Source organism: Anomaloglossus baeobatrachus, chromosome 2 (genome assembly GCF_048569485.1).
Source record: "Anomaloglossus baeobatrachus isolate aAnoBae1 chromosome 2, aAnoBae1.hap1, whole genome shotgun sequence".
Classification (NCBI taxonomy): Eukaryota; Metazoa; Chordata; class Amphibia; order Anura; family Aromobatidae; genus Anomaloglossus; species Anomaloglossus baeobatrachus.
The window spans coordinates 127,085,740-127,111,152 of record NC_134354.1 but is presented as its reverse complement, the minus strand read 5'-3'; the positions used below and the strand labels follow the sequence as shown (position 1 = coordinate 127,111,152).

At 41.7% G+C, this 25,413-nt stretch overlaps 1 protein-coding gene across 1 annotated transcript in view; it reads left to right on the top strand.

Annotated features, from left to right (window-relative positions):
- The window catches only part of SCARF1 (scavenger receptor class F member 1), an 84,078-nt gene extending 82,815 nt beyond the window's left edge, over positions 1-1,263 (top strand). Inside the window, exon 11 of the mRNA XM_075333249.1 lies at positions 84-1,263. Coding sequence (XP_075189364.1) covers positions 84-1,132 — 1,049 coding nt within the window. The 3' untranslated portion in view covers positions 1,133-1,263. The remainder of the gene's footprint in view (positions 1-83) is intronic.
- The last annotated feature ends 24,150 nt before the right edge of the window (positions 1,264-25,413 follow it).

Genomic DNA, 25,413 nt, shown 5'->3' with positions numbered 1-25,413 from the left:
ACGACAATTGATCATTCTGACTTTAATTCAAATGGATGTTTTGAATATATTTTTACCAAAGCATCCTACCTTTCTGTTTTTAGGAATGTCTGTGGCTGACTTGGATGGGTTTCAAGAAATAAGTTCTAAATGCAATGTATTCCCTGATGCCATGGTTTTGAACACAGATGATGTGTCCCTTCCATTTTCTATTCCTAGAACTTCTAGCATTGCCAAAGCCAAAAGACCATCAGTATCATTTGCTGAAGGAACTAAATTTGAGAGTAGAAGATCATCCACGACCGAAACTCCCAAACTTGCTCGGAAACCCAAACTTGCAATGAGTCTCCCAAAGTTGCCCTCTATACAGTCACAGACAATAAATGGAGATGATTCACAGAAGGATGAACATAATAATGAGCACTATGATACAATAAACTATAATCCAGAATCAGAGGATCACCCAAAACTCCAGAGGAGCGGTCCAGTTGGCCGACGGAGAACAATGTCTAATGCCCAAAAGGCATCTTTTAAAGCAGAAATTACAGACGCTGGCTCAAAGGAAAGCTGTGAAATTAAAAGGAAGGCTCACAATATTTCCACTCTTTATGTGACGGTTGGTCCCCCAAGAAAGCCTTATAAACCTCGCAGAAAGTCAGAAGGGAATGTGGATGGAGCCGTACAGGCAGTATTGAAACGTTTGGGCAGTTTTCAGAAAGGGATCCCAAAACCTACAAGGATAAGTTTGTTACAGCATTCAAACTCCAAAGTTACTCAGCCAAGGCCTAATTATCCAGAAGACTTCAAAATTATGATGAAAAACTCTTCAAATGATAAAGTACAAGAGAGCCAAACAACAAAAAAACTAGTTCTTACAAGTTCTTCTATCCTTAAAAAATATTTGTCTGAAGATGATATAGAGAAAGCAGAAAATAATGATAAACCGGAGAACACGTACTCCAACTTGCATGATCCGGAATTGCTGGAACAAACTCAAAATGTTGAACACATTTATCAAAGCACAGATGACAGAGAGGACTCGGAACCAAAGTATGAAAACATCAGTATATCAAAGAGCTTTGTGAACCATGAACTGGAACCATCTTCCTTATATGAAGATGCAGAAATGAACTGTGATCATCCTAGTTCTTGAAACTTTATGGGAATAGCAAACATAAAAAATTACATATTAATGATTGTCCATAGCCTTTTAATCAGTACTGTTATTTGAGCTATGCCATAGGCTGTTTGTTTTTACTTTGATAATAAAACATTGATGGTGATGTGTGGGGCTATTTTATGGAAGTCATTATTTATCAATTTAATGAGCTGTTCCTCTAAGGCCCCCTTCACAAGTCAGTGATTGTGGTACGCATGTTGCAGTTTTTACACGTACCAGAATCACAGACATACGCAGACCCATTAAGATCAATGGGTCTGCACACACATTAGTGATTTCTCACTGAACGTGTTTCCATGTGGCGCACACACGTGTCCGTTTTTCTCTGGCATCACTGATGTCACATGAAGTGGTTTGATCCGTGTAACACGTATCAGAGAAAACACGTACATTGAAAATAAAAAGCTTTTTAAACTCACCCATCTTCAGCGATGCTGTCTTTAGCTGCTGCTGTCTCCTGCTTCCAGGCCGGCTAATTATGCTTATGCATATTCACTGCACAGCCGACCCGGAAGTAACAGCAGCAGCTGGACACAGCATCGCGAGAGACTTCAGCACCACGGACAGCAGCACCGGGGACAGGTGAGTATAAAAGTCCCTGATCTCCGTGTACTATCACGGATAGCACATGGAGAGCACACGTGTGCCAAAAGCACGGCACACAGAGTGATATATGCATGTTTAACATGTCAGTGAAAAACGTGTATGTGTTTCACAGATGTGTAAAAGAGGCCTAGCAAAAATGAGAATAACATGGTTAAAAAAAAAACAAAATTATCTAAACACAAAGAGATATTAGAGGCTACTAAAGATTTTTACTGTTTGTGAATTTATTAAACAAGTAATTCTGTAATATGTAACTCGGAATCCTACACTATAATAAAAAAAAATCAATATATTTGCAAATATGGTTTTTGGATTCCATGAACTCATCTCTTTTAAAAACAGCAACAGACAACAATGAAGACTAATAGAAAGAAATATGCAAGGATGGTGTTTTTTACCTTTGTAATTACAGAAAAATAACTATAAAGATAAATAAGAAACAGTCTGACAGAACGCCATGTGAACAGGTGCGTATCTGATTATGATATATAATAGGAAATAGAAACACAGTCGCACACTGAATTTCTTACAAAAAAATCTAATAAAAATTTGAGATGTTTTGCATATCAAAATGGCCATTTTCATACCTGCCCAGTAGCCACGTCATAGCAATCTCATTATACTGGGTCCTACGCTTCTATTTACTATTGTATATCATGATCAGATGCCTATCTGATCATGATATACAATAGTATATCACATGGAGTGCTGTCAGATTTTGTTTTTTGTTTGTATTATATATGGAGTCATGTTTATTTAACGAAATGTGCACCCAACCTCCCCTCCCCAATTAGCCACAGGTGCTTTTTATTCTTTAGGAGTGGGTCTATCTTTACCCATACATGTAGGTTTATATAAACCCAGAGAGAGGCAGTAAGGAAGAGTAGGACCCAGTATAATGAGATTGCCGTGACATGGCTACTGGGCAGGTATGAAAATAGCCATTTTGATATGCAAAATATCTCAAATTTTTATTAGATCTTTTTTGGTGGGAGATTCAGTGTGCGACTGTGTTTCTATTTACTATTATAGAGTTAAATAGACATATGGATTTATGATCATGAAACATTTAAGTAAAAATAGAGCAATACTGCATATTTTCAGTGAATCACTTTATTAGGATGTACACCTGTATTATTAAAAAATGAGATGACTTGAATTACTGCAGTAATTTACTTCCTCCTAGCTGAGAGAGCAATATAGTTAAATTGTGAGCACCCTGTGATTATAGCAGTATCTGAACTTATTCAAGCAAGCAATTTCTGCAGCGTGGTAGGTTAAGACCACGTTCACACATTCAGTATTTGGTCAGTATTTTAAATTAGTATTTATATATGAAAACCAGGAGTGGGGGAAAAGTGCAGAAGTGGTGAGGATCTGCTGTGGAACATATGAAAGTTCTGCTGTGGAACGCATCAAAGCAATCGGTATCACTGGATGTGGTGAGTGTGTGTACAATCTGATGTGTATGTGTGTGTGTGTGTCAGCCAGAAGCAGAGGAGAACCGCGTGGAGCATACCTGGTGGGAGCGCCCGCCGAAGATCGCAGGAGGTCCTGGGAGCCACGCAGACTTCTGGGATCTGGCAAGTATGATTCTCCTGGGATAGGGGGGTCTGCTTTGTTGGGGGGGTAAACTTACCCTCCAGCTGTGTTTTTCCTAATAAGAATAAGCCCTACCCCAAGAATAAGCCCTAGCGCATTTTTCGGAGCAAAAAATAATATAAGACAGTGTCTTATTTTCCGAGAAGCATGGTATATTTTACTAACAGTTTTTTTTCATATTTCTATAGTTTCCCCATTATGTCAACGGTAATTGTTCTTTTTTTTTCTTTCCCATCCTGCCAGGTGATCATCTCATAGGGTTCCACACTTGCTTCCACCGCCTGTGACTGTCTGGATACTTTCCCATTCACACCTTTGAAGTGATCACAAAAATATATTTTTTAAATATATATTTATTTATATATTTTTATTCAACATGTTATATAATTTGATGCCAGCTATGCAAAACATATTTTTTAATGGTTATTCTATGTCTCTCACTTTTTACTAATGTTTTTTTTTACTGATTTTAGATGTATTTTCATTTTAAACTGTAAACTGAATCCATGTGACAGCAAAAAAAAAACAACAAGCATCAATAACCCTGGGTATATATAAACCTCCTCTGTTTGTGCCTGAATCTCAATGTGATTTTTGGTCTTGAAGAAGGAGAATAATCTCTGAAATGCGTAGGCGAATAAAAATCACGATTCCTATCTATTTGGTTTTGGATTTTCTTCAATGGCAATGCATATTTTAAGCCTTTCCTTCATCTGCACCTATCATCTTCCACCAGGTAGCTGCAGCAACCATTGGTCATCGTCTATACCAGAGGTCTCAAACACGAAGCCCGCGGGCCGCATGCAGCCCCCAAGGCTCCTTGTTGCGGACCGCAGACACCGTGACAATCACCGCTCTATGCCTGGGGGCCGATGTCGGCAGGACTTTACTACAATTGAATCATTTGTGGTGCCGCGCAGAGGAGCTGTTGGCAATATATCAATGGCTGCTGCCCGCCAATCAGATTAAAGTAAGTGACGTCGCCGTATGACGTCACCTCCTTGCATCCGATTGGCTGGCGGTAGCCATTGGTATAACGCAGACAGTTCCTCTGTGTGGCACCGCAAATAATTAAATTGTAGTACAGTCCTGCCAGCGCTGGCCCCGGGCATAGAGCTGCGATCGTCACGGGCCACAACAAGCAGGTATGTGCTCACGATCAGGACCTGCTGCGTCCCTTGACGCGGCGGGTCCTGACCTGCGGGGCCACAAGTCTACTCCTTAGGAGACCACAGCTGCCCATGCCTGCAATCAGGGTTTGGGGTGCTGCGGTCTCCTCGCTGTGTTCTCCCTAGGGAGGGCATGCGACTTCGCAGCATAAATTCACATGCTGCGGCCTCTGCAAGCCGCACCACAGGTTAGTTTTCACTGCTGGCCGCATAAGCACAATGGGCATGGGATTTTTAGAAATTCCGTCCACTCTGCTTGTACTTTACCTGTACACCGCAGTGTTTTGGACGCAGCTGAAACATGCTGCATTCAAAACGCTGCAAACACTGATTTGTGGGCACGCAGGAAACGGAGGTAAGGTGAGGAGAATTTTTTTTTTTGTGTATTACTAAAGGATGGCCACAATACCACAAGGATGGACATAATACTGCAGAACACAATAATGCAAGGATGAGCACAATACTACTGGGCACAATACTACAATGATGAGCACAATACTACTGGGCACAAGGATGGCACAATACTACTGGGCACAAGGATGAGCACAATACTACCAGGCACAAGGATTAGCACAAAACTACAAGGATGAGCACAATACTACAGGGCACAATACTGCTTGGCACAAGGATGGGCACAATACTACAGGGCACAATACTACATGGATGGGCACAATACTACTGGGCACAAAACTACAAGGATGGGCACAATACTACTGGGCACAATACTACAAGGATGAGCACAATACTACTGGGCACAATATAACAAGTATGGGCACAATACTACTGGGCACAATACCACAAGGATGGGCACAATACTACTGGGCACAATACTACAAGGAAAGGCACAATACTACTGGGCAAAATACTACAAGCATGGGCACAATACTACAAGGATGGGTACAATACTACTGGGCACAATACTACAAGGATGGGCACAATACTACTGGGCACAATACCACAAGGATGGGCACAATACTACTGGGCACAATACTACTGGGCACAATACTACAAGGATGGGCACAATACTACTGGGCACAATACCACAAGGATGGGCACAATACTACTGGGCACAATACTACTGGGCACAATACTACAAGGATGGGCACAATACTAGAATGGTGGGTACAATACTACTGGACACAATACTACAAGGATGGGCACAATACTATTGGGCACAATATTACAAGGATGAGCACAATACTACAGGGTACAAGGATAGGCACAATACTACAGGGCACAATACCACAAGGATGGGCACAATACTATTGGGCACCATACTATAAGGATGTGCACAATACTACTGGGCACAATATTACAAGGATGAGCACAATACTACTGGGCACAATATTACAAGGATAGGCACAATACCACAAGGATAAGCACAATACTACTGGGCACAAGGATGGGCACAATACCACCAGGATGGGCACAATACCACAAAGATGGGGGACATTACTACAGGGCACACAGATGGGGACATTACTACCATATGTTGGCTAAGATTACTATAAGATAGTGCTAATTTTAAAACAATATTACAAAAAGGTGATAAAATGTAAAATAAAGCATGATTATTTTTTTGCGCCATTAAAAATGCTTTTTTTATATATATAAACTTAACTCAACAAAAAAGTGCAGGTTTGTTCTAATAAACAAGCAAAAAAATGTTCAAAAAGTGATCCAAAGATGTATAGAAAAAACTATGGATTCATTAAAAATGTCACTTTGTCCTGCAAAGAAGCCCCTCTCAAATGTTTTTTCTATATGCGGCCCATACACGCAGCTGAGTTTGAGACCCCTGGTCTATACAGTGGTTGTGACTTTCACAATTACTACAGGTGAGCCTTCCTGATCCCTCCATAAACACAACTCTACTCGGGTAAGACCCTAGCTGCACTTTTTGTCTCCCTCAATTTACTTTTAGCCTATTTATGGAATATTGATGAGCTGCAATGAATAAGGGTATAATGTTTATACAAGTAACAAGCCTAAAATATATCCTTCTTATAAAGGTGACTTAGTGGTGTAGCCTACACAGCTGTACCCCTACTTCCAAATGTAAAAACATCCTGTCTCCCCTTTTGAGGTGACCATACACATTACATAGCTGTTGGCTGATATCTATCTTTCCCGAACCAACCATATACATTCACGTGCAGCTCAAGCATTCATACATGTGTTTTACATGGGGAGACATGAGTAAGCCATTGCCAAACATCTCTGACAGCAACTTATTTCTCAAGGATCAGAGGTTTAAATTCAATAAGACCAATGTTCTTATCTCTAGACATCACCTGTCAGGGAAGAGCAAGGAGGCCATAATAGACACCAGATGGTTGCCTGGTCTCTGCAAAATTAGTGGGTTTGAAAGACTTTAATCTAACGTTGATGGGGGCCTTCATATTTTTTTTTTTCAGATATCAGACATTGAAGCAGCGTGCCAATAAAGCTGACCTTCCCAGAAGCGAGCGATGTTTTAATTGATACAGATCTGACGTTCTATGACATTCAGTTTTGTTGATATTAGTTCAATTATTATTGTGTTACCAGATTTGCATCATTGCAATATATTTATTCTACAAATTGAAATGGTATTTTGACGTCATTTAATAGGGTTTCTCAACTTTTATGGACTCTGGAATTTGCTCTTCAGGTTAAAAAAGGGACAGCCATCTTTGTCGCATCCAAAGGAAATAAGAGTGTAAACCTACGCAAACAGGGATATATCTTTGTACAAAGTGTTCGGCCAAGTTTTGTCTCTGATAACATTTCACTCTTTGTAAACATCAGTTACTGTTATCTACAATATGTGAAGATATTGGTTACCAGAGATCGCATCATGTTAGTGTTTTCTTACAATGAAAACACATTCTACAATTTCACTGAATGTAACATGTTCAGATTATGTGACAGTTTTTATTAATTATGTTATTATTTAATGGCCTGTTTAATTGGGCAGACAAACTAGTTCAGGACAGAACAGGGTTTTTTTTCCATGAACACCATGAACTGTTGTCAGCAGCACATCCCATTTTCTTGGGGTAATGTGTTGCCAACTACAGTGATCTTCATGCCGACATAAACGACCCAGCCAGTGGACAAATGAGCACTTTGCTCTTTCAGATGACATTCATATGGACATCTGTACATCGTTTACCAGCATGTGCAAAGCCATAGGATCTAGAGATTAGTGCAAAATACTGTAATCAGGCATCCATGGAAGACCACAAAGTGTTATTTTCGGGGTAATCTGGACCCACTTGCTTTCGCATCAGGTGTCAGGCATTGAGCGGGGTCGGTAGTGTCACTTCTACTGATATCTGCTGGAAAGAGATCTGTAAATGTGACTGTCTTTGCTCAGGAGTGTGAGGGCGCTCATTTACTCCTTTAATTTTTGTGGAAACTGACTAAATATAAAGTCTGTGTGGTCCATAAGTCAAGACTTCCTTGTGCAGTTGTGCCAGATGGCTACTATCAAAAAGTGACAAGTTACATGATAGAGATGTATGTTGTAAAGTCATTTGGAGGAACCACATACCAATCGTTTGGGGTTTTAACGACTGATGAGCGAGCATGCTCACCATAGCTCATTAATCGATCAAGCCTTGAGCATCTGAGATTGAAAATGCCCAAGTTTCCAATTGACTTCTATTATTCTTGGTACTCGATTTGCGGCCAAAAGTCCCAGTGCTCGATCAAGTAACAAGCAGTGGAAAGCATGCTCACACATCACTAGTTTTAACCCTTCATCAGGTCTAAGAGAGTCACCCAAGTGATATAAGACTGTACAGAGGAATACACAGCCCAGGATAATACTACCTAGTAGAAGACCCTTCAAAGAGTCAGTTCTTGGGTAAGCAAAACACCACACCATTTCTTTTGCCTTACAACACGCAGAACGTCCAAGGGAAACCACAGGTCTTCCACTGGGGAATACAACTCCATAATTATTATGCAACTAAATGAAAAATGTACATTTTCCAATCTCAATTATTTATTTTCATCAGTGAGAATAATAACCAAACAACTCAAAATGTACAAAAATACATTTCTGACATTTAAAAAAAGAAAAACATATCCGTGACCAATACAGCCAGCCTTCTTTTCAATAACAGACTGTGAGCCCTCGCGGGCAGGGTCCTCTCTCCTCCTATACCAGTCTGTCTTGTACTGTTAATGATTGTTGTACGTATACCCTCTTTCACTTGTAAAGCGCCATGGAATAAATGGCTCTATAATAATAAATAATAATAATAATAATAATAACAGTCATAAGCCTTCAATCCATGGAGTCTGTCAATATCTAAAACTGTTGAAAACTAACTTTTTGGGCCGTACCAACCACAGACTCCCAGACTCTGTTCAGAGAGATGACTGTTTTCCTTAATCGTAAATATTCAGTTTAAGAGGGGCCCACAAGTCTCAATAAGGGCTACGTCAGGTGAGGAAGGAACCATGTAATTACACAGGTGTGCAAAAAATTTTTTTTCGAGAGCTGTTTTGGTTATTCCACGTAATCTTTATGTTTTTGCGTGTGCTGAATCCGAAAATGACCTCCGTTTTGTTATAGGACATCACGTTTTCTGACAAATTAAGTAACTATGTTAAATAAGACAATACCTCAAAATAAATGAAAATAGGCTCATAAAATTAATTTTTTTATTACAAATGTTTCATGAAAATCATTTTTTTAACTGCAATGAGCTCACTAACACACACTAAAATCGATTCTTCTTTCCTGTGAGGCTTCTCTTGGTACATTTACGCTTGTGAGTAGCATCTGTAATGTCTCTCTGAAGCGTCCAACAGTAGTCTGCCATCATTGTAATGCTCCATCTTCCCTGGTATCTTCTTTCCATCTCTTTAATGTCCTGGTGGAATCGTTCACCTTGCTCTTCACTCACAGCTCCCAAATTTTCAAGAAAGTTGTCAAGGTGGAAATGGAGGAAATGCACTTTCAAACTCATCAGGCAACCGAAAGCTTGAAATGCTTTCAGCATTCATCCGACGATTTGTTTGTAGTCAGGGTCTTTGTTATTGCCTAAAAATTTCTCTATGACCTCTTTAAATGCAATCCACCCTTCTTTTTGAGGATGCGTCATGGTATTGATAAACTCTTGATCAGCTATAAGCCTTCTAATGTCTGGTCCGACGAACACACCTTCTTTCAATTTTGCCTCTGAGAGGCCTGGAAACTTGGCGACCAAGTATTTGAAGCATTCTCCATCTTTTGGAAGTGATTTTACGAATTGCTTCATCAATCCCAATTTCATGTGGAGAGGTGGTAGAAGAACTTTATGGGGAGGAACCAATGTTTCTCGGAGGACATTTTTTTCACCAACTGTGAGCACCCTCGGCTGCCAATTCTTCTTGGTCCAGTGATTTTGTCGGTCTTGACTGTCCCATAGACACAGAAAACAAGGGTATTTGGTATACTCAGCTTGTTGCCCGAGCAGCATGCACAAGACTTTCAAATCCCCGCACACGTGCCAACCGTGGTCTTCATATTTAAGTTTATGAAGAACCAATTCCAAGTTCTCTTAGGTTTCCTTGAGGTGTACGGAATGACCTACAGGGATGGAAGCATAAAAACCGCCGTTGTGGAGTAAAACTGCTTTGAAACTTCTTTTTGAAGCATCTATAAAAAGACACCATTGCACTAAATCATATTGGATTTTGAATTGACCCATCAAACCTTCGACATCGATGCAATAAACCAACTTATCTTCCTGGGCAAAGTAAGGAACAAACTCATCTTCACGATGTCTGAACCATGAAAAAGACACTCCTGGCAACAATAAATTCTTGCTTTTGAGCCTTGATCCGAGTAACTCAGCGGCATCTTTGGGAAGATTTAAGTCTCTTACCAAATCATTCATCCTATTGGGAAAACAATTTTGGTTTTGTATCATCTTCAAAGTCAGAACTTGATTTATCTGGTTCAGGTATGACTCTACCTTCATCAGACATAGTTATCTCTTCCAAGGTAGCAGGGGCCTTGGATACTGGTATATCTGTGCCATGGGGGATGGGACGAATTGCTGAGTGAATATTGGGGTATGAAATGGAATGCTTCCATTTTGAATTATACCCTTTCACATCGCATGAACAAAAGTAACAATTGTCACTATGGTTCTTTTGCTCTCGCCATACCATAGGAATCCCATAATGGAAAGCTTTTTTCTTACCCTTGAACCAATTTCGGAGGTCCTCAACACACCGTTTTCACACTTTATGAGGCGCCCAAGCTTTATCTTGATCTCCAAGCTTTAGTCCGAAATATGCGAAGTATATTTTTTTCACAAAGTCTGTAATATTCAGCTGCTGCTTCAACACTGTATATTCACCACAAATGTAACGGAAACTGTCAGGCGAATTAATACACTTCCGCTGAGCCATAATGCTAATTTTGGGAAGCACGGTTGAATATGAAGAGCTAACACGAACTGACATTAAAAAGTGTGAACAGGCGAGAACAAAGATAAAACAATTGAAACAAGTCCGGGCATGTCAGAGCCTTCTCATTCAGCTTGCAAAATGTTGATGCTGGTTTCATTAGCTCACTCTGAAAGTTCTTTTCTTTGAAAGCTATATTTTTTTGGCATTATATATATCTTTAATTCATTGATGTGAATTAATTAATAGTAATTGTGACTTTCAAAACCCTAAAAAAAAAAAGAAACATTTTTTTACTAAATTTGAAGAGAATTTTGCATTTTGTGGCAAATCCTGAAGTCCAGGATTTTTTCAATATTTTTTTTCATTTGCAGCACACCAAAATACATGGAAATTAGATGAAAATAACCAAACAGCTTTTTAGTCGCAGGCTTGTGTTATTTTTTAACTTCTTTACTGGCTGGCCAAGCATTCAGTATAATAGAGCTTTGTCCTAAATAAAAATCATGGTTTTCGGAAAAATGTAGAGTTTTTATTGTATCACTACTTGAAGAAAGTGTCTTCTAAAAAAAAAGCAATAGGTTTATGAATTGATTTTGCATCAATATAAGTCTGGGAGCTTGAGAGAATCCTTTTGTTTGACACACATCCAGGAATGCTTTGGTTCAATAATTGTACCTTACAAAAACACCCATGGGGATGCTACCCTGAAAACTCCAATAAGATAAGTTATTGTGGCCTTTAGCCTTATTTATTTTGAATGGGCAAGATGGAATAAGTTGTTTATATCTGTTTTTTAGTCCATCTTGTTTATTGTAGGGAGTTTAGGGATATACAGTTAGGTCCAGAAATATTTGGACAGTGACACAATTTTCGCGAGTTGGGCTCTGCATGCCACCACATTGGATTTGAAATGAAACCTCTACAACAGAATTCAAGTGCAGATTGTAACGTTTAATTTGAAGGTTTGAACAAAAATATCTGCTAGAAATTGTAGGAATTGTACACATTTCTTTACAAACACTCCACATTTTAGGAGGTCAAAAGTAATTGGACAAATAAACCAAACCCAAACAAAATATTTTTATTTTCAATATTTTGTTGCGAATCCTTTGGAGGCAATCACTGCCTTAAGTCTGGAACCCATGGACATCACCAAACGCTGGGTTTCCTCCTTCTTAATGCTTTGCCAGGCCTTTACAGCCGCAGCCTTCAGGTCTTGCTTGTTTGTGGGTCTTTCCATCTTAAGTCTGAATTTGAGCAAGTGAAATGCATGCTCAATTGGGTTAAGATCTGGCGATTGACTTGGCCATTGCAGAATGTTCCACTTTTTTGCACTCATGAACTCCTGGGTAGCTTTGGCTGTATGCTTGGGGTCATTGTCCATCTGTACTATGAAGCGCCGTCCGATCAACTTTGCGGCATTTGCCTGAATCTGGGCTGAAAGTATATCCCTGTACACTTCAGAATTCATCCGGCTACTCTTGTCTGCTGTTATGTCATCAATAAACACAAGTGACCCAGTGCCATTGAAAGCCATGCATGCCCATGCCATCACGTTGCCTCCACCATGTTTTACAGAGGATGTGGTGTGCCTTGGATCATGTGCCGTTCCCTTTCTTCTCCAAACTTTTTTCTTCCCATCATTCTGGTACAGGTTGAGCTTTGTCTCATCTGTCCATAGAATACTTTTCCAGAACTGAGCTGGCTTCATGAGGTGTTTTTCAGCAAATTTAACTCTGGCCTGTCTATTTTTGGAATTGATGAATGGTTTGCATCTAGATGTGAACCCTTTGTATTTACTTTCATGGAGTCTTCTCTTTACTGTTGACTTAGAGACAGATACACCTACTTCACTGAGAGTGTTCTGGACTTCAGTTGATGTTGTGAACGGGTTCTTCTTCACCAAAGAAAGTATGCGGCGATCATCCACCACTGTTGTCATCCGTGGACGCCCAGGCCTTTTTGAGTTCCCAAGCTCACCAGTCAATTCCTTTTTTCTCAGAATGTACCCGACTGTTGATTTTGCTACTCCAAGCATGTCTGCTATCTCTCTGATGGATTTCTTCTTTTTTTTCAGCCTCAGGATGTTCTGCTTCACCTCAATTGAGAGTTCCTTAGACCGCATGTTGTCTGGTCACAGCAACAGCTTCCAAATGCAAAACCACACACCTGTAATCAACCCCAGACCTTTTAACTACTTCATTGATTACAGGTTAACGAGGGAGACGCCTTCAGAGTTAATTGCAGCCCTTAGAGTCCCTTGTCCAATTACTTTTGGTCCCTTGAAAAAGAGGAGGCTATGCATTACAGAGCTATGATTCCTAAACCTTTTCTCCGATTTGGATGTGAAAACTCTCATATTGCAGCTGGGAGTGTGCACTTTCAGCCCATATTATATATATAATTGTATTTCTGAACATGTTTTTGTAAACAGCTAAAATAACAAAACTTGTGTCACTGTCCAAATATTTCTGGCCCTGACTGTATTTCTTAGGGATAGCCGCTGTGGAATGGGGGCACCACTTGAACCCTAGGGTGCGTGTAACTTCATTGTTACATCTCCATTGATAGTTAGTGGACAGCGTTCTCCTAGGGATCATTTAGTATTATTCCCCATTATTATTATATTGTCTACGATTATCGTTGACCCCGGTATTCTATTCTTTAGGGGTTAATGATATTGATAGCTCCGTTTATATTGTACCTGGGGTATTCTATTAATTGTATGTTTTTTTGTGTCTATAATGTTTGTGGGATAATGCAATTTTTAAATTAATTAATAAAGCTGTATTTTTATAATTATAATGGTAGGTTCTGTTAGCTTTGATATGCTGCCTTTAATTATTCCTTTTTGAGTCTTTGGTTTACAGATGTTGACTACTGCAATCATGTGAGTAATGGACATGACTTTATCCCTGCAGGAACGACGAGGGTGGAGCATCAGGATCAGCAGCAGGACTGATGTGTAGGTTACGTTAATTTTTTATTTATCTTTAATTTGAATTGCAGGTTTAATTTTATCATTTTGCATTTTGTTCTTTTTTTAAAAAAGCCTATTTCTAATCATTCTGACCAGGCCTTTAAATTATCTCCAGATCAGAGCCCCCTAGAGTAGACTAACTTTTCTGACCCCAAGTAGGCTCTAAATTATAAGACCCTAGTCTAGAATCCTAATTATGAGAACTCAGACAAGGCCTTTTAATAATAGCATATTAGACTTGATCATTTTACAGGGTAACTGTCATTTATTTATTTTTTATTGCATCGTAAATATACTCCATTAAATTCCTTGAAAGTTGTATGCCCCTTTGATGCCACTATACCAGCCATACCAAACTTGCTTTATCAGGCAAATTACATTCTCAGCTACAAGCAGAGTATGGATATTTTATGCACATTCCATGTTGGGGCATCATCATGTATCCTGTTCCCAGTTTGCGCTCACATTCTTGTGCCATTTCTAATCTTCAAGGCATTATATCCTTTTCCATTACAATAGGTGCATCTGTGATTATGTGTCTACTCTAATGTCTGAAGGCATGGCACGAGATGGCGGTGTTCTTATCAAACAACAGCCAACGAACCAAGAGTGCTGAAGAACATGGTGCGTAAAAGTCACCAAACCTGTGCTGACTCACTAACTACAGAGTGTCACACCTCCACTGGCATTAACATCAGCACAAAAAGTGTACCAGACGCTTCATGGCATGGGTATTTTTGGCTGTGGAGCTGCACGAAAGCCTTACATCACCAAGCACAGTGACAAATTTTTGGAGTGGAATATAGCAGACACCACTGGACTGTGGAGCAGTGGAAACATGTTCTGTATAGTGACACTTCTCTACGTGGTGGTCTAATAGCTGTGTCTTGATTTTTTCAATTCCACGAGATCGTTAACTGCCTGACTGCATTGTGCCAATTATAAAGTTTGGTATAGGGATAATGCGGTAGGATTGTTTTTCAGTGGTTGGCCTAGACCTTTTAGTTCTAATGAAGGGAAATCTTAAAGGGAACCTGTCATCAGAAATTTACCTGTAAACCTAAAAGTTTCCCCCTCTGCAGCTCCTGGGCTGCATTCTAGCAAGCTTCCTATAGTTTTTGTGGCCCCTTTTATACTAAAATAAATACTTTATAAACTTGTACCTTTTCGTATGCAAATTTTGAAAATTATCCATGGGGGCGGGCTGCCTGGTGTCCGTTGCTGTCCTCCTGCCGATTTACGCCGCCCCCGAACGCTGAATTTCAAACCTCAGGACGCCGCCCCTGGGTGCCCGTGGTCCCGCGCATGCGCTGTGCGACTGTAGCGGTGCCGTGCACTGTGTGCACGTGTGACCGCTGGTGACGCTTTGCGCGGGCACGAGGTTATGGGCGGTGTGAGTGTCATCAGCAAGTGCCGCCCATAACCTTGTGACCGCACTTTCCCCTTTGCCTCCTGCGTTCTGCGCAAGCGTCTCCTCGTAACCTGTGGTGGCCTGATCCGCTCCTCCCATCTATTTCCTGCTGCAGGGCAAGATGGGAAAGGTGACGTCGGATTATTTGGCCAGCGCTTGCGCAGAACGCAGGAGGCAAAGGGGAGAGCGCGGCCACGGTATTATGGGCGGGCACTTGTGATGCATTCACAGCGCCGCCCATAATATCGTGCCTGCGACCACGTCACCAGCAGTCCTCGCGTGCACGGGACCTCGGGCGCTGTGGGCGGCGTCCTGATCTATGAAATGAAGCAATGGGGGACGGCGTAAACCAGAAGGAGGGACAGTAACCGACACCAGACGGCCCGCCCACATGGAGAATTTACAAGAATTGCAGGCAAAAAGGTACAACTTTATAAAGTGTTTAATTTGGTTTAAAAGGGGGCACAAAAAGTACAGGAACCTTGCTAGAATGCAGCCCAGGAGCTGCAGAGGGGGAATCTTTTAGGTTTAAAGCTCAATTTCTGATGACAGGTTCCCTTTAATGTTTCAGCATACAAGGCATTTTGGACAATCATAGTTTCCAACTTTGTGGTAATAGTTTGGATAAAGCCCATTTCTCTTCCAGCATGACTGTGCCCCAGTGCACAAAGCAAGGTCCCCAAAGGCATGGTTGGGTGAATATAGTGTGGAAGAACTTGAAAGGCCATGTAGAGCCTTGACCTCTACCTAATTCAACACCTTTGGGATGAACTAGAGTGCGAGTCAGCCACCTCGTCCAACATCATTGCCTGACCTCACAAATGCTCCTCTGGATGAATGGGTAAAAATTCTCACAAATACTCACCAAAAATATTGTAAAAAGCCTTCCCAGAAAAGTGGAAGCTGTTATAGCACATGGAGTTTAATGTCTACATGTCACAACACTTATGGCCATATGGTGTGTATCACAACATACACAAAGAGGCATTTATCTTCATGGTTCCACGGCCCCACCAAATTGCAAAACGTATACATTATAAAATATGTTATTGTTAACCTGGAAGGGCCATCTTCGCCTACCTTCTGGTATGTGTCTGTACTAGCTCTCTACCGTCCCAGATTCAGTGGGACTGTCCCGAATACAGGACTCAGTCCAGCTTTGTCAGGGTTTTCTCCTGACTTCCTCTCCCTCTCTTTGCTGGCTCCGAAGTGCCTCCTCCTGAGTATCTCTCCGTACGTACATAAATCAAATAAACAATCCTCTTCTGAACACACACCTTCGATGTCCATAGGCAGTAGCTCTAGCTATGAGCCACAGACCACATTGAGGAGGACATGAGAATTTGAGCTCTATTGCAGACAGTGACTCTAGAAGCAGATTATACAGGTACATAGAAATACGTCTGTACCTAGCAATGTATTTCTATGTCCCTGTATTCTAGAGGTGAAGAAATAAAATTTAGTTTTTTGTTCCTATATAATTACTAAAAAAAATTATAAAAAAACTTTTGCAAAATGTAATTTTCTCTTTTTTTGAGTCTCTTTGCAACTTAAACCCACAACCCCTATAATTGCATGTAACTTATAATGCCATGTTCCAGTAACATCCATAAGAATATTTCGTATACTGAAAGCTGCATTTCATGTTTTGAACCCAGACAAATTATACAGGTACATGGAGTTACATGATATATAGCAGTGTATTTGAAAGTTCCTGTATTCTAGAGAGAGACTAAAAGAAAGATTTTTTTTCTTCCTATAAAATTACTAAAAAATAAAAAACAATTACAATAATATAATTTTTAATGTGCTTGTTTTAAGAAATAAAACATCTCAAATCAGCAAATAACAGATATATTTGGTGTCCCTCTAATCGCTAATGATCCTAACACAGTGATCAGATTATTTACAGTGATCGGTAAAAGGCGTAAATGGCCTGATTATTTTTCTCTATTAAATCCATTAAAAAAGTAAAGGGCACTTTACACGCTGCGATATTGCTATCGATATCGCTAGCGAGCGTACCCGCCCCCGTCGGTTGTGCGTCACGGGCAAATCGCTGCCTGTGGCGCAAAACATCGCTTACACCCGTCACACGGACTTACCTTCCCTGCGACGTCGCTCTGGCCGGCAAACTGTCTCCTTTCTAAGGGGGCGGTTCGTGCGGCGTTACAACGACGTCACACGGCAGCCGTCCAATAGAAGCGGAGGGGCGGAGATGAGCGGGCGGAATATCCCGCCCACCTCCTTCCTTCCTCATTGCCGGTGGACGCAGGTAAGGAGATGTTCGTCGTTCCTGCGGTGTCACACATAGCGATAGGAACGACGAACAACCAGCGGCATGCACCACCAACGATATTATGAAAAGGAGCGACGTGTCAACGATCAACGATTTTTAACGTTTTTTACAATCGTTGATCGTTGCTCCTAGGTGTCACACGCTGCGATGGCGCTAACAGCGCCGGAAGTACATCACTAATGACGTGACCCCGACGCTATATCGTTAGCGATGTCGCAGCGTGTAAAGCACCCTTTAGGCTGTGTTCACATGTAGTGTAAATGCTATAAATGCTAAGTTTTTCTACTGTTTTTTTCTGCATGTTTTCTGCAATATCCGCATCCGATAACAATCTTATGATTATTTTGTGTTTGCTGCATATCTTTTGGTTCAGATGTGAATCCGTGTTTTTAATGCTTTTTTATTACTACAGAAAAGCTTTCATTTTGCGCTAAAAAATTCAACAGCCTTTTTTTTTACCTGCATTTTTTTTCTCCATATAGAAGCTTATAGAGAAAAAAAAAAGTACCAAAATCGCAGAGATCAGTGGCGTCTTTAGATTTCCAGCAGGCAGAGATCTCATGAAATCACATCAACTTTGCTTGGACATTTAGGCCATGTTTAAACGTAGTGTAAATGCTTAGTTTTTTCTGCTGCTTTTTTTACACAGAATTTCTGCTGTGTTTGAGGCCCCCTTCACATGTCACTGATTCTGGCATGTATGTTACAGTTTTTATACTTACCAGAATCACGGACATACGCAGACCCATTGAAATCAATGGGTCTGTGCACACATCAGTGATTATTCACTGACGTCTTTCTGTGCGATGCACATGCGTGTCCATATGTTCCGCACAGAGACAAGTCTGTTTTTTTTCTACCATCACTGATGTCCCAAGGACCACACAGTGCTGGAATTCGTGAAACATGTACCAGAGAAACACGTACAATTAAAATAAAAAGATTTTTAAACACACCTGTCTCCAGCCCTGCTGTCTCCTGCTTCCATGCTGGCTAATTATGCTCATACATATTCACTGCACAGTCGACCCGGAAGTAACAGCAGTGGGGAGACAGCAGCGCCCGGACACAGCATAGCAGGAGATAGCACCACAGATAAAAGCGGCGTGGACAGGTGAGTATAAGTGCCTAATCTCCAGGTATTATCACGGGTAGCACACGGAGATCACACGTATGCCAAAATCACGGCACAAGGAGGGACATATTCATAAATAAAGTGGATGTGATTCCATGAAAACTTCCCCCCTGTGTGTCTAAAGACGCTGCTGATCTGTGCAGTTTTGGTGCTTGTTCTTCTCTAGAGGCTTCTATGTGGAGCCTAAAAAATGCATGTAAAAAGCTGCAGTTACTTTTTTACATATAACAAACACTTAAAAATGCATCAAATAAGGGAGGAGAGATATAAAAAATGCAGCAATAATCAGAGAAGAATGTTACTGTGTAGAAAAACACAGGATTTATGCTACAATTGAACACTGATTTCTACAATGTGTGAACACAGCCTTAAAGCATCATGTCATATAGTGAATTTATATAAGAATGGGAAAGTTCCGGCTATTATGACTATGAATGAATGAATGAATGAACAAAAAGTAACTCCACAGGTCCCAACTAGAGATCAGCAAGACACACAGATAACTTTACACCAGCCCTGGATAATCAAAAGCTGCTCCGGGAACGCCAGAAAGTGAGAGATTTGAGGCCTCCCGCTCAGCCGCCGGGTACCACTTGCCAGGATGTTGGACTGGAGTCCCATGAATTGATGCGCTTATCTGTAGTCCCAACTCCCAAGTGTCCCGGATACAGCAGAAAGTCCAGGATTTGGATCTACGCCCTGCAGTCTCAGGCATCTGCTGAATGTCCCTCACTACCATCACTCCTCTGATATCTCCTCCTGCCAGGGTAGAAAGAAATGGCAAATGGGTATGGTCAAAATTTACGGTACTATGTATGTACAGTATGTATGGGCATAACTTGTCCTTCTTTCTGTTCTTCAAAAGTTGGGAGGTATGTCATAACGCATATCAGTCTTTATTACCAATGGAGCGCACAATAAAATAATGGTATAAAGCCAATTAACCTATTAGGATTGTTTTGAGGAGGTTGGAGAGAACCTTTTGCAAACATGGATAAAACATACGAGTACAATGCGGACCCCAGTTCCCCAGTTCTGCAGGGTTACAATGTAAATCATTGAGCAATGTGTTGACTGTTTAAAGGAGTTTTCTAAATTATTTCTCTATGATCAGTCAATAGGACGCCATCCACTGCCTCCTGGTAACCCTTGGTTTGTATATCAGAAATAAAAAATGAAGCAATATTGCTAACAGCCCTAATTATACGTATCCTCCGCAGATTTATGACTTACCAGTTTAATGCAGTTTCTGCTCAATGGCTGCAGATTACAAACCAGCTCTGCTTCTATCCTGATCCTAGTCATGTATAACCCGTCACATAGAAGCCCCACTAAGCTCTAAACCTGATTGTTGACGAGGAAGCATACAAAGAAAATCAAGTCCTGAAAATAAAAGGAGTGACTAGAAATCAGCCAACAAAACAATACCACTATTACCCCTCTATGTACATACATTCAAGTCTGAAAATAGTTTTTTTCCATAACAAATATGCAGATTATCTCGAGACAATGGAACATTCTGTGGTCAACATGTCAGAAATAATGTGCAAAATGATAAATTATACAAAAACAACATGTCGTTCCAGGGAAGATCACCAGGTGGCAGTGCAGAATGATGGTCCCTTCAGTCAACCTTTACAATATGCAATAATGGAATATGTCAAGCATGTCTGCTAAACCGTGAAGAATTACTGAAAGTCTCAGTGATATAGGGAAATAATTTGTCATTTTTCAGTATAGCAGCAAAACAACCATGGGTCCTTCATAGCTAGAATATCAACAACCTCATGGATCAGATTGATTTTTTTTTTTAAATATTATTATTATGTATTTATGGAGCCCCATTGAGTCCATGGTGCTGTACATGAGAATGCATACTCTTTACGCACTCTATGTGGCAACATATGAGATGTTTGCTGATTATTAGTCTAAAACAGAAAAATGCCCTACACTAAGCATAAAGGCCGCTTTAAACGCTGCGACATCACTAGCGATCGCACCCTCCCCCGTCGTATGTACGTCACGGGCAAATCGCTGACCGTGGCAAATAATATCAGAGGTACGCGTCACATGTACTTACCTGCCTAACGACGTCGCTGTGGCCGGCGAACAACCTCTTTTCTAAAGGGGCGGTTCGTGCGGCGTCACAGCGACGTCACACAGCAGGCAACCAATAGAAGCGGAGGGGCGGAGAGCAGCCGCATGAAGATCACTCCCACCTCGTTGCCGGAGGACGCAGGTACAGTGTTGTTCGTCGTTCCCGGGGTATCACACGTAGCGATGTGTGCTGCCTCAGGAACGACGAACAACCTGCGTCCAGAACTAGCAACGATATTTTGAAAATGAACGACATGTCAAGAATCAACGATGTGGTGAGTATTTTGGATCGTTAGCGGTCGCTCGTTCATGTCACACACAACGACGTCGCTAACGAGGCCGGATGTGCGTCACAAATTCCTTGTCCCCAGCGACATCTCGTTAGCGATGTCGTTGTGTGTAACGGGGCCTTAACACTTAGAACACGTACAATTGTTTTCATATATATATGAAATCTCTTCCGTAAAGGTCTACGTGCTATAGTGGTGTAACTTAAAGGGGTTGTCCACTACTTTTGCAATGTCTGATCGGCCCGAGTCCGACACCCTGCACCCTGCCAATTAGGTGTTCGGCAGCGGCAGCAGGCAATTCTAGTTCTGGAGACGCTCTGTCTTCTGATAGTGGCTGGGTACTGCATATACGCCTCCTCTTGATTTGAATGGGAGGCGTATGTGCAGTACCAGGCCACAGCCAGTATCAGTTGATGGGGCAACTCCAGAACTGAGCATTCCCGGCCGCCTGGTGCCTCCGGCACTGAGAACAGCTGATCGGTGCGGCTGCGGGGTGTTGGGCCCAGCTGATCAGACATTGAAGGCGTATCCTAAGGCGGGCTTTGCACGTTGCGACATCGCAAGCCGATGCTGCGATGTCGCACGCGATAGTCCCCACCCCCGTCGCAGGTACGATATCTTGTGATAGCTGACGTAGCAAAAATTATCGCTATGCCAGCTTCACATGCACTCACCTGCCCTGCGACCGTCGCTCTGGCCGGCGACCCGCCTCCTTCCTAAGGGGGCGGGTCGTGCGGCGTCATAGCGACGTCACACGGCAGGCGGCCAATAGCGGCGGAGGGGTGGAGATGAGCAGGATGTAAACATCCCGCCCACCTCCTTCCTTCCGCATAGCCGCCGGTGGCAGGTAAGCTGATGTTCCTCGCTCCTGTGGCGTTATACACAGCGATGTGTGCAGCCGCAGGAGCGAGGAACTACATCGTACCTGTCGCTGCAGCATAATTATGAAAAAGTCGGAGCCTGCAACGATGATACGATAACGACGCTTTTGCGCTCGTTAATCGTATCATCTAGCATTTACACACTACAATCTCGAAAGTGACGCCGGAAGTGCGTCACTTTCGATTTGACCCCACAGACATCGCATGTGCGATGTTGCAACGTGCAAAGCCGCCCTAAGGATAGGCCATCAATGTAAATGTAGTGGATAACCTCTTTTTTGTGGATCCTAATGCAAGATCTCCAACTATCAATTTAATAGCCCCCCAGGTTCCATGGTGTGGATGTAACTGCAGCCCCTGCACTCACTATAGATATGCTCCTAGGTCTCTGTACTGAAAGGCTATATGGTGCTATATTACACTCGTGTGAGTAAGGGTATGTGCGCACGTTGCTTTTTACCTGCTTTTTACCTGCTTTTTTGCTGCTTTTTCTTCTGCGCTGTTTAATGCCAAAATGGATGTGTTCTTCTATTCAAGCAAAGTCTATGGGAATTTGGGTTTCTTGTTCACACTATGTTGTTCAAAATGCTGCCTTTTTGTGGCAGAACTTTGGTCAAAAACTCAGCTTTGCAGTGCAAAACCCAAATGGCAAAAACAATTGACATGTTGCTTCTTTGAAAAGCTGAGTTTTTGACCAAAGTTCTGCCACAAAAAGGCAGCATTTTGAACAACATAGTGTGAACAAGAAACCCAAATTCCTATAGACTTTGCTTGAATAGAAGAACACATCCATTTTGGCATTAAACAGCGCAGAAGAAAAAGCAGCAAAAAAGCAGGTAAAAAGCAACGTGCGCACATACCCTTAGTGTCCGCTAGTCTCATTTTAGATCATTTGATAGGAACTAATTCCAGACTGCAGTGCAAGAATGGACGAGCTATAGATTTGTGATCTTATAAATATCCAAAAATGATATTCTTGTTAAAAAGAAAGTTATGAGATATTTACAAAGGGATTTTAATTGAAATGAGAGTCATAAGTTAAGTAAATATCACATTTTCTTAACAGTTCAATTTTTTTTCTTTTTTAACAATTCCACCAGATGGCGCTATGTGGCCTCTCTTTTTATTCCAGACCAACTGGTTTGCAAAGCATGTAAGGCTGTGTTCTCCAGCTTCTAAACAGTCATGTTAATCTCAGATCTTTCCAGGAGATTTGTAAAGAACAAAAACTACAGCTGGCTTCTTTTTTAAACAAATACAGTCAGGGATTTAAAATTCTGCCCAAGTCTAGTAATTCGTACACTTTCTGTTCCCTTAACTCCGATGAAGCAATAATCTGTTATTTTGGAAAAGCAGAACATCTGCAGAAAAATAATGTATTAACTCCACTGTACACCAAGACAAGGCTAATTGTACAGCAGCCCCCAATGAGACCGCCGGGAGTCACACTGGGGGACTCTGCTGCCATGTCCACATCGCTCTGCAGGATGAGCCTGGCCACATTCACACTTCCGTTGTTTTAAATCCGTCAGGTCCGTCGTTGCGACGCAACGACGGATACGTCATTTTTTTAGATGTCAACAGACACAACGGATGTGTTATTTCACAGGATTCCGTTACATCCGCTGTGTGTCCGTTTTTTGACGGATCCGACGTGATCCGTTTGTGTTTGGGACAGTCCAATGGGTGTGCCAAACATGCTGGGCATGCTCAGTAGAGCATCACGGAAACCAGCACTGGATTCCGTTGTGTGACGGATTACGGCGGAATCCAGCACCATAGACAGGCATTATAGCACTTGACAGATTGCAACGGAATCCTGCGTAGTGCATTTTTTTTGCCGCTCCAAAAAACGTTACATTGTGCGTTCATAACGCCCGACTGTCAGTCATTCCACGACTGATCCGTCACGCGGTGGATGCAACGCAAGGCCATCCGTTGCAATCCATCGTTAATACATGTCTATGGGGAAAAACAGATTCCTGGAAAATATTTAGCAGGATACCATAATTCCTCAAGGTGACGGATTGTGACTGATGCAAAACAACGGAAGTGTGAACGTAGCCTTAAATATATCTTGGTGCTAAGTCCTCCAGAATGAGTGTTAGTATTTTAACAGCTAATAAATAAGGATCCTAGAGGTCCCTTTTTTTAATTATTTTTTTTAGACCATTTGTCCTAACAAGTGACACAGACAGGTGCACCTTTTAAACTTTCCGTATTGTTTGTACTCTGCCACATGCCTTTGGGGTTGTTCCAAGTTCCAGACACATTGGTGACGAGCAAACTGACATCACTTTGCAAACTAGTGTGTATTTACTGATCACTCAGCATTTTTCACTCACTTTATCCTTAAACACCCTGTACAAGATTTACTTTGGGTAGAGTTTTTTTAAACCATGCTTTTAAGGCTGGGGTCACACGAGCGTAAAAAAAAATATGACCGATTTTCACCCAGGAGAGTAGGATGAGTGAAACTGGTTTTGTATTCCATATGTCATGCGAGTGCTGTGCGACTGTGTGATTGTTTTTCTCACCTAGCACCTGTATGATATGCGTATCACATCTGTATGACATGTGTTTCTTTTTCTCATCAACTATTATTCTAGTCAGTTACAGGACCATTTACAGTGTTCTATGCTATGGAATAGTAATGTATCCATAAGAAAACGGACGGCATTCGGATGGTTCATGTGTCGTCTGTTTTTTTGTTTTCTCGCACCCATAGACTTGCATTAGTGCAATCTACGCATCCACTCACAGCATGCTGCAAGTTTTTTCTCATCCCGTATATACAGGTGAGAAAAAACTTGCAGATCTTCTCTACCCTTGGCTAAGGGCAGAGTCACACTTGCATATCCCTACTGATGTGAGAGCAGTATGCGATATGCTAATGACTCTCTGCTGCGAGCGTGAGCAGAGTGTCATACGACTGTGGTCTGTTCCGGAGATCGTGTCACAGCGGAGGGGGGGCATTAATCTCCCCATCTCCTCCATTTTCAGCCTGTGCATATATCGCACTGCATTTGAATGACATACAAGTGTAGTCCGATGTTTTTCTTGAACCCATAGACTTGTACGGGTGTGAGTGACATGGCTTTTGCAGACAATCGCAGCATGCTACGATTTTTTTCCTCAGTCTGTTTAGGGTTTCGGAAAAATGTGCAGATCTGAGCAGCAGCATTGTCTTAAATGGGGCTGAGTGCAGTGCCGCGGGTGCGGTTTTTGCGGCCAAAAACGCTGCATCTTCGCAGTTAAGAAAATATGCAGTGTCTGAATATAGCCTAAAGGCCGCTTTACACGCTACGACATCGCTAAAGCGATCTCGTTGGGGTCACGGATTTTGTGACGTACATCCGGCCGCGTTAGCGATGTCGTTGTGTGT